The sequence below is a fragment of the Lycium barbarum genome, chromosome 11 (assembly GCF_019175385.1).
Source record: "Lycium barbarum isolate Lr01 chromosome 11, ASM1917538v2, whole genome shotgun sequence".
In the NCBI taxonomy this organism is placed as follows: domain Eukaryota; kingdom Viridiplantae; phylum Streptophyta; class Magnoliopsida; order Solanales; family Solanaceae; genus Lycium; species Lycium barbarum.
This window is the reverse complement of record NC_083347.1, coordinates 22,831,163-22,845,775: the sequence shown is the minus strand read 5'-3', so window position 1 is coordinate 22,845,775 and position 14,613 is coordinate 22,831,163. Positions and strand designations below refer to the sequence as shown.

General features: G+C 35.1%; 1 protein-coding gene across 1 annotated transcript; it reads right to left on the bottom strand.

Moving 5' to 3' along the window:
- Positions 1-2,524: 2,524 nt before the first annotated feature.
- Positions 2,525-4,938, bottom strand: LOC132617103 (glycine-rich RNA-binding protein 4, mitochondrial). The gene is made up of 4 exons (XM_060331999.1): positions 4,703-4,938; positions 4,521-4,589; positions 2,989-3,095; positions 2,525-2,908 (listed from the first exon to the last, which is right to left on the bottom strand). The coding sequence occupies exons 1-4, from the start codon at positions 4,818-4,820 to the stop codon at positions 2,810-2,812; spliced, it is 393 nt and encodes a 130-aa protein (XP_060187982.1). The 5' UTR covers positions 4,821-4,938; the 3' UTR covers positions 2,525-2,809.
- Between the last annotated feature and the right edge of the window lie 9,675 nt (positions 4,939-14,613).

The window sequence follows — 14,613 nt, the reverse complement described above, 5'->3', positions numbered from 1 at the left end:
CATAACTAGATCCATCAAAAGTGACATTGATGAGATTGTTACGAGGTGAGTCTGAAGGTGTGAGATAGTATGGGTGAGATGTATCAACTACAACCTCAATGGATTTCTCTCCAGAAACAAGAGATTTGTCAAATCCAGACATCCTTCAAAGAATGCTTATGAGAAAAAAATGGAAGCAATATATGTTGAAAGAGATCCTGGGAAGGAGATGAAGAGAGAAATGAAAATCTCCACTAATTCTGCTCTGATACCATGACAAAAATAGTATAAAAGGATCGAGATTGGGAAATTTTCTTGTATATTTCTTTGAATATAACAGTGAACAGTGTAGTCTATTTATACATTTAACCTATGGACTGAAGTGTAATATTGTAAACTACTCTATGGATGAAAATGTAAAATATGAAACTATCTAACTAACTAAAAACTTTGCAGCTCACTAAAAAATATCTGTACAAGGAATCATTTATCTCATGGGAAGGTGTGTATTATTGTTATGGTGTAGCTCACTGTGCTTGGACTGAGAATTATAAGTGGGAGTCCAATAATGATGTTGGACCCAATCTGACCCAATCTTTTATCAGTATAGTCCAACAGTAAAATGACCCGATAGTTGTAGAAACAAAAGATTAAAGTTGAGGACTTTGACTATCTTGTACATTCAGACCATATCCTCTTCCTTTCTCTTTCTCTGTAAAAGCCTTATCATGTTGTACCGTCATAGTACCATCGGAAACAAGAGATTAAAGTTGAGGACTTTGACTATCTTGTACATTCAGACCATGTCCTCTTTCTTTCTCTTTCTCTGTAAAAGCCTTGTCATGTTGTACCGTCATAGTACCATCGGAAACAGTAAGCTTCCCAATTGCAGGCATTTGATGGAAAGAAACCATCAGTCTTGGGCACTCCATAAGCTGATCTCGAGTATAGTTGCTATATTTCACGCACTGGTTATATTTATTAATTGCTTTGGTTGGTTTTGCTAGTTTTTAGAAATTCGGGGTTATAGATCACATTTCATTTTTTTTAAGTACATTTCAATAAAGAAATATTATTTGTAAACACTATGGCCAAACAAAACTCCAACTTCAAAATTCCAAAAAAAGTGATTTTTTTTTTTTTGGTTTCTATGGCCAAATGCCTACCGAAACAACCAAATATTTTTGCAAAAACTATAACCAAACACAAATTTCAAATAAAGTAAAAAAACAATATTTGATTTTCATGGCCGAATGCCAACTTAATATTAGTACATCAGTCTCCAAATAAATAACAGCTTAACGTGTAGTATCCCAACTAAACTTGTGTTCTTACAAGGCTAAAAACTCTTAAGAAAGTCAAAGTGACCATTTTCTAATAAATTTAGAAGTTCTAAATATTAGTTCATTCGAAATTTAAAAATATATATGATGATTAATATTTATTTAGCATGATATGTGGTTCAATGTAACTTTTGAATGGTATTAGAGTTTATCAATATTTCTACCAAAATCATGTGTCAAATTCTCTCATTAGCATTGTTAATCCTCAAATTCTTTAACAAATGAATAATAATAGAGTTATGAAGATTGAGAGTAACAAGTCATAATATAGCATAATTACTAATTGAAAATATCGTCATGACGAACATTATTTGAACATCCTTCTGAAAAATAGCTAGATAACTGAAATATATATCTCCACTTTCTATTGATCTTGATGTCTTAGTTCTATGTCTCTCAAATTATCAGACTTTTATAATCTTGCTATTTAAAAGCAATTTTTGATTCATCATGAGAGAGTAAGGTCCTAATTATAGTGCTGACAATATTTATTTGTTATTTACTTTTATGGAGTAATTTGTATAATTTGATAATATTTTTTTAAAAATTATAATTTTTCAATTGTTTGGAAGTCAAAACGATGTAGTTGATTTGTATTTCATGATAACTTTAACACTATTGCATTGTTTATTCTTGTAAAAATATGCTAGATGTTTTATTTTTCTATGAGTTTCTTAAACTTTTAAGGTATTTAATTTCTATGATTTTTGTATTATTAGCTAAGTACAAATTAAAGATCTTACGCCTCGCCCCGTACTAAGTAAAACGCTCCGCATCAGGCTCCCGCCTTTTAATCCTCTATCGTGTATACATATTTAACTAAATAATATAATAATTGATTTCGAACACAAAATATCAAATAACTTATGATAGAAACTCAAATTTGCACTCATAAAGTCCAAATCTCAAATCCCGTTCGAGTTACCTCCATTGTTAATCACACAAGCCATAGACAAAATGTGTTCATTGTATTTCAACATTATAAATCCAGTAAGGATACCAAAAGTGATTCTAGGCTTTGAACTTTATGAATTCTATTTCAAGATCCTCTCTCAATTCATTTGATTTATTGGGTTTGAAATCAATTATTTGTACTTATTTAGTGAATGTTTAAACACGTATACAGGGTACGAACCCATACCTGACCCCCTGCATCCGCCCCTGTAGGATACTAGCAGTGTAGGACAGCAAGAGGACCAAAATAGAAATTAAAAGCTCTAAAAATGTCCTGGTTGCAGCATTAGATAAGTTTGGGGTGTATAACAAGTACAATTCAAATTAACATAAAGTGAATTTCCACAAGACCACCCAGGGCTAGTTTCATTTCCTAGTAGCTTTTGAATACAATAAGTGCCTTTTGTTAAGCGTCCATAGAGGTAAATTAATCCAGTAACACATGGTATATTCACTTAACAAAAAATTGCTACAGAAAACCACTCTTTAACGCCACAACCACTATCACGAACAAAAATTAACGACTCTTAGTATCAGTATTTTCCAGTGCCCGTAAGTCGAGGGACAACAACAGGTGCACCACGAACCTTGTCAAGGGCAAAGCTTACCCTCAATGGGCGACCTAGAAATGCCTGAAAGAAAGCTAATGTCATATTGGAACTCATTATCATTCTAACAGGGCTGAAAAATAAGTTTATAGTCGTCAGCTCACCTTTCCATCCATGGCGTCCTTTGCACAGCCGGCCTCTTCATCTTTTGAGAAGTAAACAAACCCAAAGCCTCTTGATCGACCAGTTTCTTTATCGTACATTATCCTTACTAGACATAGAAACCCAGACATTCATGAAATTTGAGTTCAGCGCAGAAATATGTGGAATGTATGCACATACAAAAGGAAACAGGTGAATGAAAATCTTGCCAATCAGTAATATCATGCAATCCAATGTTAAAGAGGCTTGAATTGAGTGGCTGCTCTTTTGAACAAAGTAATACTTAACCTTTACGAATTCTGCAATAACCTGCTTCACCTCAAGGGAAGTTTGTCTTAAGGCTGATTCTTCCAATTTATACTTAAGAGTGAAGCAGAATCAGGGGTGATTATATTGGTAATCTACCTTTGAAAAACATCTCAAGATTGCAATCAACTGTTTGATGAGCTGGTCAGTTTTCTCTCTAGCAAGAGTAAAGGCAGAGAAAGTTAAGTCAAGAAGTTTCTATTCACCCCAAAGTGAGTCTTTCAGATTGAATAATCTCTAAAATTGTGTTTCAGAGGCAACAAGGAAAGGCAATTCAAGAAAGAACACTTGGTAGAAGACAAACGAAATTTCGTCAATGCAGCCTCATAGATTTGAAGGATGTGAAAGTCATTAATCATTTGCTACTACTTTTTCAGTTGACTGGGCTCTACAGAGTCTTAATTTTAGTACTGTCTCGGAATCATCCATTGTTTGCTGAAGATTTTCTTGCCCTGAATCGTTCAGGTATAGTCTGCTCAAATTCACTGCTAGTTCCCCTCTTTAATAATTACATACAATGATTTCTTAACAATTTTTAAGCTTCACTGAATTATACCATGAGCTGAACTTTTATAAGCTGACCACCGAGTAATGAGGTCCACAGCTCTCTACACACTGGTGGTATCTCCTTCATGCCCTCAATAATACAGACACTTGCTGCTTGTCTATTAAAAGAAGTGAACAACCTTTAAGGCTTAAAGGTACAAAGTACCTTATCAAAAAATAGAGCTCTTAAATGCACCCAAGGGTGTATCCTACTGGTCAATTAAGTGGTTGAGAATCATGAGCTCTCAGGTTCAGTTTCCAACGGAGACAAAATTAGATAATTTCTTTTCATTTGTGCAAGCCTTGGTAGATAAAGTTAACCGGTACCTGTACTGGTGGGAGGTAAAACATACCCCGTAAATAAGTCGAGGTGCGCGTAAGCTAGCCCGGACACCACCGTTGTAAAAAAAATATATAGGCTTGAACTTGGCACACGCAGCCTAGGATTTTCAGTTGAATGCAAACATCTTTTACATACACTATTTGATTCTCAATCTCCATCAACCAACAAGTATCACATGAACTTATCCCCATGTAAAATAGCAAAGAATTTCACAGTGTTTTCACCTTTCGTAAAAAACTACCCATTGGGGCATTTTATCAAAAACATAAAGTGCAACACAAATACACCTTGTTCCTGAAGAGACCAAATCTAATTTAAATCATTAGCAATTTGTATTACCTTCTGTTACTTGCCCGAATGAAGAAAACGCATCGCTCAACGACTTTTCATCCACAGACCATGACAAACCTGCAAGTAACCCCACAATATTATAAACTGTTTTGTACCCATTAAATGACATTATAAGCTGTAATTAAGCCAAATTGAAATCATGGTAATTGAGTAAAGAAGATTAATAATACCAGCAACAAAGAGCTTGTTATTGGGAGGTAGGGAAGAAGGAGAGCAATAAAATCGCCCATTAAGAATATTTGGGAGTCTTACAACTCTTCTAGAGAACTCTATCAAACTTCCTTTCATTTTTCTTTCCTTAAATTTTTAAAAGTTTTTCTAGAATGTCAAATGTTTGTTTTAATGTAGTTTGTTTCAGGTTTTGTTTTGTACAGAGATCATTATATCAGCTTGGCAACAACATGAAAGTGCCCGTTTGGATTGGCTTATAAGTATAAGCTTCAGTTTTTTTCGGTGTTTGGCTGACCAACTTAAAGTCATTTTATGCTTAAAATAAGCTCAAAAAAATAATTAGGCTCATTTGACTTAGAGCCCGTTTGGATTGACTTATAAGTTGGCTTATAAGCTGTTTTCAGCTTTTTTGAGTATTTGGCTGGTCAGCTTAAAGTCATTTTATGCTTAAAGTAAGCTCAAAAAAATAATTGAACCCATTTAACTTAGTTTATCTAAAGCAGCTTATAAGCTGAAAACAGCTTATAAGCCAAAAAAAATAAGTTGGATTACCCCAACTTATTTTTTTCAGCTTATAAGCTGCAAACAGCTTTAAGCTATAAGCCAATCCAAACGGGCTCATAGTTTATCTAAAGCAGCTTATAAGCTGAAAACAGCTTATAAACCAAAAAAAAAAAATTAGACTACCCAACTTATTTTTTTTAGCTGCTTATAAACATAAGTCAATCCAAACAGGCTCTATCAAGGTAAAAAGAGTCACCTTTTGAATGCTAATCCACGTATAGCTGTGTTTGAAAACTAATTAAATTTTTATTAACGTCGAGATTCAGACCTCTAAAATTTGACGTGATTTTGGACATAGAAATTATAAGTTTTCTAAAATAAAATTCATACATTTAAAAACTACATATAAAACACTATAAATTACAATAATTAACAACTTAAAATATTTAAAAGGCATATAAGAAAATTTCGGTTATAAAAAAAAAAAAAAACTTGGTTGAATCTCAAAATCAAGAAAGTGTCACATAAATTGGGACAGAAAGAGTACTTTTAAATGCAAAAATATCATTTGGACAGTCATACCTCTAAATTAAAATACGAAAACCTCTAAAATTTATATGAAAACCTTTAAAATTTCGGTGCAGCTTGAAATACAAGAATTCTGGAATTTAGAACTAACGCGGTTCAAACTTTAAGAAAATTTTATGAAGTTACAAGTTTTATCAATGCAAATTGCGCGAAATTTTCATGGAGTTTCAATTCACTTTTATATGTTTGAGCCCATGACAAAGTCCTAAAACTTCAACTGTATAAGCTTAATTTTACTTACCACAAAATAATTTATAGCCATGCTTATTCAAACTCCATGACACAGTCACGAAGCTTGAACTTCTCCGTAACATAATTGTTATTTAAAATTTTATCATTATTTGATAATTTCACTTATGGTATCTATTCCAAACTCATGAAAAATCCTTGGAGTTTGAACCTTACAAGTTTAAACCCCGTGAATAGTTCCTAGAGTTTCAAACTCGAAGAACTTTTTGAACTCTAGCATATTGTGTTAGAATTCCACTTGTCAAAATTTCAATCTTCAAGATTGTGAGTTAGAGTTGTTTCGTGTTTTAACTAATGGTGTTTTTGTTCAAACATTTTAAAAATAGTTAACTTTCAACAATATTTAAAATTGTGGCTAAATTTTAATTGTCGGCTCGAAAAACTGCACCAAATTAATGTTTACACCAAACTAATGAATGTATGTCATGTGTTTGAATATACGCAACTATCATTTAACCATAATTAAATAATGTATATATTCACTTCACTAAACTATGATAAAGAGAGTCCGGAACAAAAATCCCACCAAAAAAACCACTTTGAACTAAAATATCCCAACAAAAAAAATGTTACAAAACTACCTTTAGCGCAGTAATTTACTGCGCTAAAGCAGTTCACGGAGACGGAGCCGTTAACTGTTTTAGTACAGTATTTTACTGCGTTATAGAAGTTGTTAAAAAAAAATTCTATAACGCAGTAAAATACTGCGTTATAGAAACAGTACCAAAAAAAATTTGGCCAACTTTATTTTTTGAAACACTTTGTGTTTTTTTCCATACTTTGACCAATGATTAGTTATGTGTCAAGACTCCGAAACGTCAATATTTTATATAGAACCTGATATTTTTTTCTGCGTCCAATAATGTAAGCTCAATACATCAAGGATACGTAAACGTTCGGATCGTCATTTTAGGGGTTGAAAAGGTACCCGAAGTAAGTTTTGTTTGTAAACTTTAGGTTTAAGTGTTCTATATACATAGACGTTCATTTTTGTTTGAAGACTTGTTGTCATTAGCTTAAAGTTTTTTATTTTTAGGGTTTAGATTTAAGTGTGTTATTTTTTAAAGCGTAACTTTATTTCGAATATACGCGGTTTTTTGCGCTCGGACGTTCGATTTACGCGATTTTTTTTTGCAACATATTCGAAAGAAAGTTACGCATTAAAAAATAACATACTTAAGGAACTTCGTGTTTTTTTCCATAAAAAGATCGCAACATCTTATTTTAATAAATCTTTTCTTTGCAGCGCTTAGTGTTTTTTCCATACTTTGACCAACGATTAGTCGTGTGTCAAGATTCCGAAACGTCAATATTTTATATAGGACCTGATATTTTTTTCTGCGTACTATAATGTAGGCTCAATACATCAAGGAAAACATAAACGTTCAGATCGTCGTTTTAGGGGTTGAAAAGGTACCCGAAGTAAGTTTTGTTTAAGGTTTAAGTGTTTTATTTTTTAAGGTTTTGATTTAAGCGTGTTATTTTTTAATCAAGACATAACTTTATTTTGAATATAAATATAATTCTAAAAAATATAGGGAGAAAAATTAGTTGTAAAGTGGTCAAACTTTAGATGGTCATAACTTTGCGCCCGGATGTCCGTTTTACGCGTTTTTTTTAACTTGTGTATTTTTTCGAGATTTATGCGGACAAACTGTCGATCCGATTTTTAAAAAAACACCTTTTATCCCATTCAATTTCAATTTTCCCCCAAATTGGCCTGAAATTTTCAATTTTATTTACTTATAAGATGATGATACGCAATAGATTTCAACGTAAAAATCCCGGGGTAATGTAGCTGTGAATGTCAATTTCACTTCTGCAGTTTCAATTTTTGAAAATAAAGCTGACTAATTTTCTCGACATATAAAGTTGACTAAAATAACCTTACAGTCAAACACTAAGTTTTTTCAAACAAAACTTACTTCGAGCACCTTTTCAACCCCTAAAATGACGATCCAAACGTATACGTATCCTTGATGTATTGAGCCTACATTATTGTACGCAGAAAAAAATATCAGGTTCTATATAAAATATTGACGTTTCAGAGTCTTGACACATGACTAATCGTTGGTCAAAATATGAAAAAACACACTAAGTGTTGCAAAAAAAAAAAAATTGCCAATTTTTTTTTTAGTGCTCGCTATTTTACTGCGCGATACAAACAAAAAAAATATATTCTTTAGCGCAGTAAAGCAGTTAAAAACTTTTTGGCAATGGCTTTATTTTCAATAAATCTAAATCCTAAAAATAAAAAACCTTAAGCTAATGACAACAAGTCTTCAAACAAAAATGGACGTCTATGTATATAGAATACTTAAACCTAAAGTTTACAAATAAAACTTACTTCGGGCACCTTTTCAACCCTTAAAATGACGATTCGAACTTTAACGTATCCTTGATGTATTGAGCCTACATTATTGTACGCAGAAAAAAATATCAGGTTCTATATAAAATATTGACGTTTCAGAGTCTTGACACACGACTAATCATTGGTCAAAGTATGGAAAAAAACACTAAGTGTTGCAAAAAATAAAGTTGGCTAATTTATTTTTTTTGGTATTGTTTCTATAATGCAGTATTTTACTGCGTTATAGATTTTTTTTTTTTAACAATTTCTATAACGCAGTAAAATACTGTGCTAAAGCAGTTAACGGCTCCGTCTCCGTGAACTGCTTTAGCGCAGTAAATTACTGCGCTAAAGGTAGTTATGTAACTTTTTTTTTTTGGGTATTTTGGTTCAAAGTAATTTTTTTGGAGGGCATTTTGATTCCGGACTCTAAATTACTGATCATTTCACCTAATTTTTGCCCCAAGCCCATCCAAACACCCTCTATTATCGGGCCAACCTCCTTGGAGAAAAAGGAAAAGAATCCCCTAGTCTCTTGATTATATGAATTTTTCACCGTAAGATTGTAGCTTGTTATTTTTTAAATTAATTTTATAGGTGAATTAAACTGGTTTTAAATCACACTTCCAAACCATACTTGAGCACAACTATCTTTCTCAATTAATTAGATGACCGGATTTTATTAATTTATGACATAATAACTTTTAATTTTAAGAACAACGCTAAGGACAACAAGTTGTATGCCAGAACAATTAGAGGAAGACGTTTTGGCATAGGCTCGTAGCTTTGTAGAGAAGCAAGTAATAAAACCTTTTCTCTGCTCCAAGAAGAATGACCTGATATTAAGAACATCCAATTTTTGACGAAAATAGGAATTTCAAATTCTTAATTTAATGAAATAAAATGTATGATAAACTCCATGATTCTCATTAAAGTAGCAGTTATGGAAGAAAGCAGTAGCTTGAGAGAGAAGACAAAATAGAAACTGACTTTTTATATTGAAACTGAATGAATAGAATCTGTACTAGACATCCTCTTTATACTCATTTAGCTATACATAATAATTCTCCAAGTATCTTTTAGCACCACTAACTACTAGTTAGTTATAACTAACTTGCTGAGCTGTTTCTTAGCTGGCACTGAGATGGCTTTTATCTCCTCAGCTCAACACCCTCCCTCAAGCTGATGGTTGGAATATATCCTTCAACTCAGCTTGGACAACAAATGATCATGCTGCAATCTTCCAAGACTCTTTGTTAGCAAATCTACCTGCTGCTCTTTGGTAGAGATATGAAAGGTTTTGATCACCCCTTGAACAATTTTCTCTCTTACAAAATGACAGTCAATGTCAATATGTTTAGTTCTTTCATGGAAGATGGGATTGGCAGCAATTTGAATTGTTGCTTTGCTGTCACAATGAAGATGTATAGGTAGTTCAATTTTGACACCAAGTTCCTTGTATAAGCCTGTTAACCAAGTCAACTCTGCTACCACTGATGCCATGCTTCTAAACTCTGCTTCTGCAGAACTTCTTGCAACTGTCTCCTGCTTCTTGGACTTCCAAGATACCACTGCATTTCAAAACTTAACTAGGTAGCCTGTAACTGAACTTCTAGTTTGTCAGCATCCTCCCCAATCTGAGTCACAAAATGCCTCAAGTTTGTGTGATTCTTCTGCAGGAATTAGAAGTCCTAAACCAGGAGCACTTTTAATGTATCTGACCACCCTAAGTGCAGGTTCCATATGTGATTGCTTAGGATTATGCATGAACTAACTTAACACTTGCACCACATAGGCAATGTCAATTCTTGTCATGGTTAGGTATAGCAGCCTGCCTACTAACCTCTGATATTGACTAGGATCAGTAAGCACTGCATCAGTGAGGGTTGTATTCACTTCACCAGATGAACTCTCTTTAATAAAGTCATCACACTCAACATAAGTAAGTTTCAGATTGGTCTCCAAAAGAGTATTGAAAGGTTTAGCGCCACTCATTCCCATTTCAGCAATCAATTCCAATGCATATTTTCTTTGACTCATGACAATCCCCTTCTTAGATCTGGCAAATTCAATACCTAGGTAGAACTTCAACTCCCCTAGGTCCTTCATCTTGAACTTCAACTTCAGGTCATTTATGGCTTGTAGAATCAACTTAGAGCTACTTCTAGTTACTAGGAGATCATCTACACAGACTAAAATGATGACCAATTCATCTGGAACTTCTTTGGTGAATAAGGAGTAGTCCTAGTGACTCTGAGAGAACCCAAGATCAAGTAAAGCATCAGTGAGCTTTTTGTTCCATTGCCTAGGTGCTTGCTTGAGTCCATATAAGGACTTGCGTAGTTTGCAGACATTAAGCTTCCCTCCCTGGCTAGCAAACCCTGAAGGAACCTCCATGTAGACCTCCTCAAGCAAGTCACCTTGGAGGAATGCATTATCAACATCCATCTGAAAGATAGGCCAATTTTTGGCAGCAGCAACAGTAACAACTGACCTGACTGTGACCATCTTAGCCACAGGAGAGAATGTCTCAGTGTAGTCCAGACCCTCTTTTTGAGTAAAGCCTTTGGCAACAAGCCTAGCTTTGTATCTTTCCACTGCACCAGAAGCTGTATATTTCACTTTAAACACCCACTTACACCTAAGAAGGTGTTTATCGGGGGCAAGGGTACTATACTCCAAGTGGCATTGTCCTCCAAAGCTTGAATTTCACCCTTCATAACTGCCACCTAATTGGAGTTCTTAGCAGTTTCATGGTAAGAGGTTGGCTCAAGAATTGTTGAATAAGAAGATAGAGCAGCCCCAAAAGAAGAAGAAAGACGGTCATAACCTAGCACCTGAGATTGGGTAACAACAGTTGGCATTCCCCTTTTTATTTACAACATAGTCACTCATCCAAACTGGAGGTTTGACAGGTCTGGAAGATTTTCTAACATCAGTAGTAGGCAAGCTAGGAGCTGCTGGGGTTGGTGCATGTGGAACAGGCAATGGTGATGGAGGAGATAGGATAGGAGAATCAACAATGCTTTGATCAGAGGGAAGAGAGGGACTAGAGGTTGAAGAAGAAGGAGATGGTCAAATATCAACTTGCAAAGGAGAATCATTTAGAGAGGTAGGAAGAAGGTCAAGAACAGGGAATATAGGTGATAGTGACTCTTGCATATGCTTAAAAGGAAACACCTCTTCTTTGAACAAAACATCTCTACTACTCTTGAGAACTTTAGTGCTGAGATCATACACAAGATAGCCCTTCTGAGTTAAGGAATAACCAAGAAATATAGCAGGAACTGCTCTAGGAGAAAATTTGTCAACTTTCTTGACCTGAGTGACATAGCCTAAACAACTAAACACCATCATATGAGCAAGGGATGGAGGATGTTTGTATAGGATATTAAATGGAGACGGTCCTTGAAGAACAGAGAAAGGCAACCTGTTGATGATGTAAACTGCAATATTAACACACTTACCCTAAAATCTTAGTGGAACACTAGCTTGAAACCCTAGTGCTCTTGCTACTTCTAAAATTTTCCTATGTCTTCTCTCAGCTACCCCATTTTGCTGTGGGGTGAAAACACAAGAACTCTGATGACAAATACCCAAGGATTGTAGTAGCTCAGTCATAGAAGAATTAAAGAACTCCCACCCACTATCTGTTCTGAGATACTTAACAGATGCACCATATAGATTGCTGACCATAAGAAGAAAAATTTTGATAGCAGCAATAACATCAGATTTAGAAGGTAAAAGATATAGCCAAACACATCTGGAGTGATCATAAACAAGAGTGAGAAAATATCTCTTTCCATTATATGTAGGAACCCTATATGGCCCCCAAACATCAGCATGAACTAGATGAAAACATGACTCAGAGATAGTGTAACTTAAGGGAAATGGAAATCTTGTTTGTTTTGCCAATGGACAGACACTACAATAAAAAAAAGAGTCATATCTTACAGACTCAAAACCACTTAATTTCCTCATAGACTGGACAGGAACATGACCTAACCTCTTATGCCAAAGACTAACATTTATCCTTCTGTCATTTATTGTATTTACAGTAGGAAAAGGTTGAAGGGGGGCCTAGGCGTAACTGGTAAAGTTGTTGCCATGTGACCAGGAGGTCATAGGTTCGAGCCGTGGAAACAGCCTCTTGCAGAAATGCAAGGTAAGACTGCGTATAATAGACCCTTGTGGTCCGGCCCTTCCCTGGACCCTTGTGGTCTGGCCCTTCCCCGGACCCCGCGCATAGCGGGAGCTTAGTGCACCAGGCTGCCCTTTTTTTTTTTTTTTACAGTAGGAAAAGGTTGTGTAACCTTAGAAGATAGCTGCTGCTTCTTGCATATACCAGTAATGAACACATATAACCCATACTCTTCTCTACCAATCCCCTTCACCTTCCCACTGAAGAGGTATTGAAAGATACAAAAATCAGGAAAAAAGAATTCTCCACAATTAAGCTCCTTGGTTAGTTTTGACACAGATAGTAGATTGTATTTGAAGTCAGGAATATGCAAGACATTGGTCACTTCTTGACCATCAGAGAAAACCCAAGAGGAGCCTATATGACTTATACTAGCCAAGCCACCAGTAGGTAGATGAACATGATTTCCTTCACTCTTACTAACTGATTTGGATTTCGTTAGCATATCCAATGTTTTAACCATGTGACTAGATGCCTCTAAGTCAACTATCCACTTAATTTCATCCTTAGTGATAACAGCACAAGCCATACCGGCAGCCATAGCTGAGTGAGTTTCCTCATTCTCTGAGCTAAGAATCTGCAGGATTTTGTTGTAGTGTTCCTTTGTAAATTGAAGCATACCTCCTGCTAGCAGATCTCGAGCAGTTTGACTAGGCTCTCCATGGTGTGGCTTTTGAGAGTTACCTGCAAAATTAGCAGAAGTACCAAAGTTGCTACCACCTGTACCTCTATATTTGCCATTTCCTGAGTTAACCCCAGTGCTATTTTCTCTAGCATAGTTTTCTGAGGTTCCAGAGCACTTCTTTTTACCCTTTTAGTCTGATGGATACCCATGAAGTTTGTAGCAGTTATTCCTAGAATGATTTCTCACATGACAGAAATCACACACCCGATCATTCTTCCTAGGTCTATTGGTATAATTTCCAGAATGGTAATGTTCAGGTGGACCACCTCCTCCTGGTGGAGCATTTCCTCTACCACTATTTGTATGATTGTTGACTTGAGGAACATTTCCTCTACCACCGAACAAAGATATTCCTTCTAAAGCTTCAGGAACATGAGGTGAAAACATAGATCTCCTACTTTCCTCAGACATTATCATTGCATATGCCTTATTGATTGAAGGAGTGGGAATCATCAACATGATTTGATTACTGGATTGAGAATAGAACTCATTTAGGTCCATTAGAAACTGTAAAAGCCTTTGATACTCAAAATGTTCAACATACTTCTTTGAGTCAGGGCAACCACAATCAGGATAAGGCATCAATGCATCAAATTCAGCCCAGAGTTCTTTCATTTTTTAGAAATAGCTAAATACAGTAGACACTCCTTGAGTTAATGTAGCCATTTGTTTATGCAGAAAAATTACTCTTGAACCATTTACTTTGTCAAACCTCTCTTGTAAATCTTTTCACACCTTGTAAGCACTAGTTGCGTACACAATTCCACTTAGCAGTTCAGTACCAACTGAGGTCATAATCCATGAAAGTACTATAGCATTGCATTTTTCCCATAGATCATGCAAGGACTCATCAAACTTTTCGATTGGATACTTGCTAGTAACAAAACCTAAATTGCTTTTGCCAAGTAAGCTAATACGCATAATGCTACTCCACAGAGCATAATTTTCTAGACCAGTTAGCTTAATTGAGATCAAGGAACTACCTGGAGTATCACAGGACTGAAGATACAATGGATGATGTTGATCGATTATCACCACTGTGCCATTTGCCCTTTCTCCAGTGTTATGACTAGCAGTAGTACTGTTATCCTCAATCGCCATTGTTGCAAAGGAAAACAAACACAGAATTTGCAGAGAATTGCAAAGAAATGTAGTGAGAAACAACAAACACAAAACCTAGATACTGAAATAAACTCGATTCACGAATGAACTTGTGAAATCGAACAGTAGCTTTCAAATAAAGCTCAATGAAGAATCAATGGAACAATTAGGGGTCGTAAATCATACATGCAAGCTCTGATACCATGATAAACTCTATGATTCTCATTAAAGG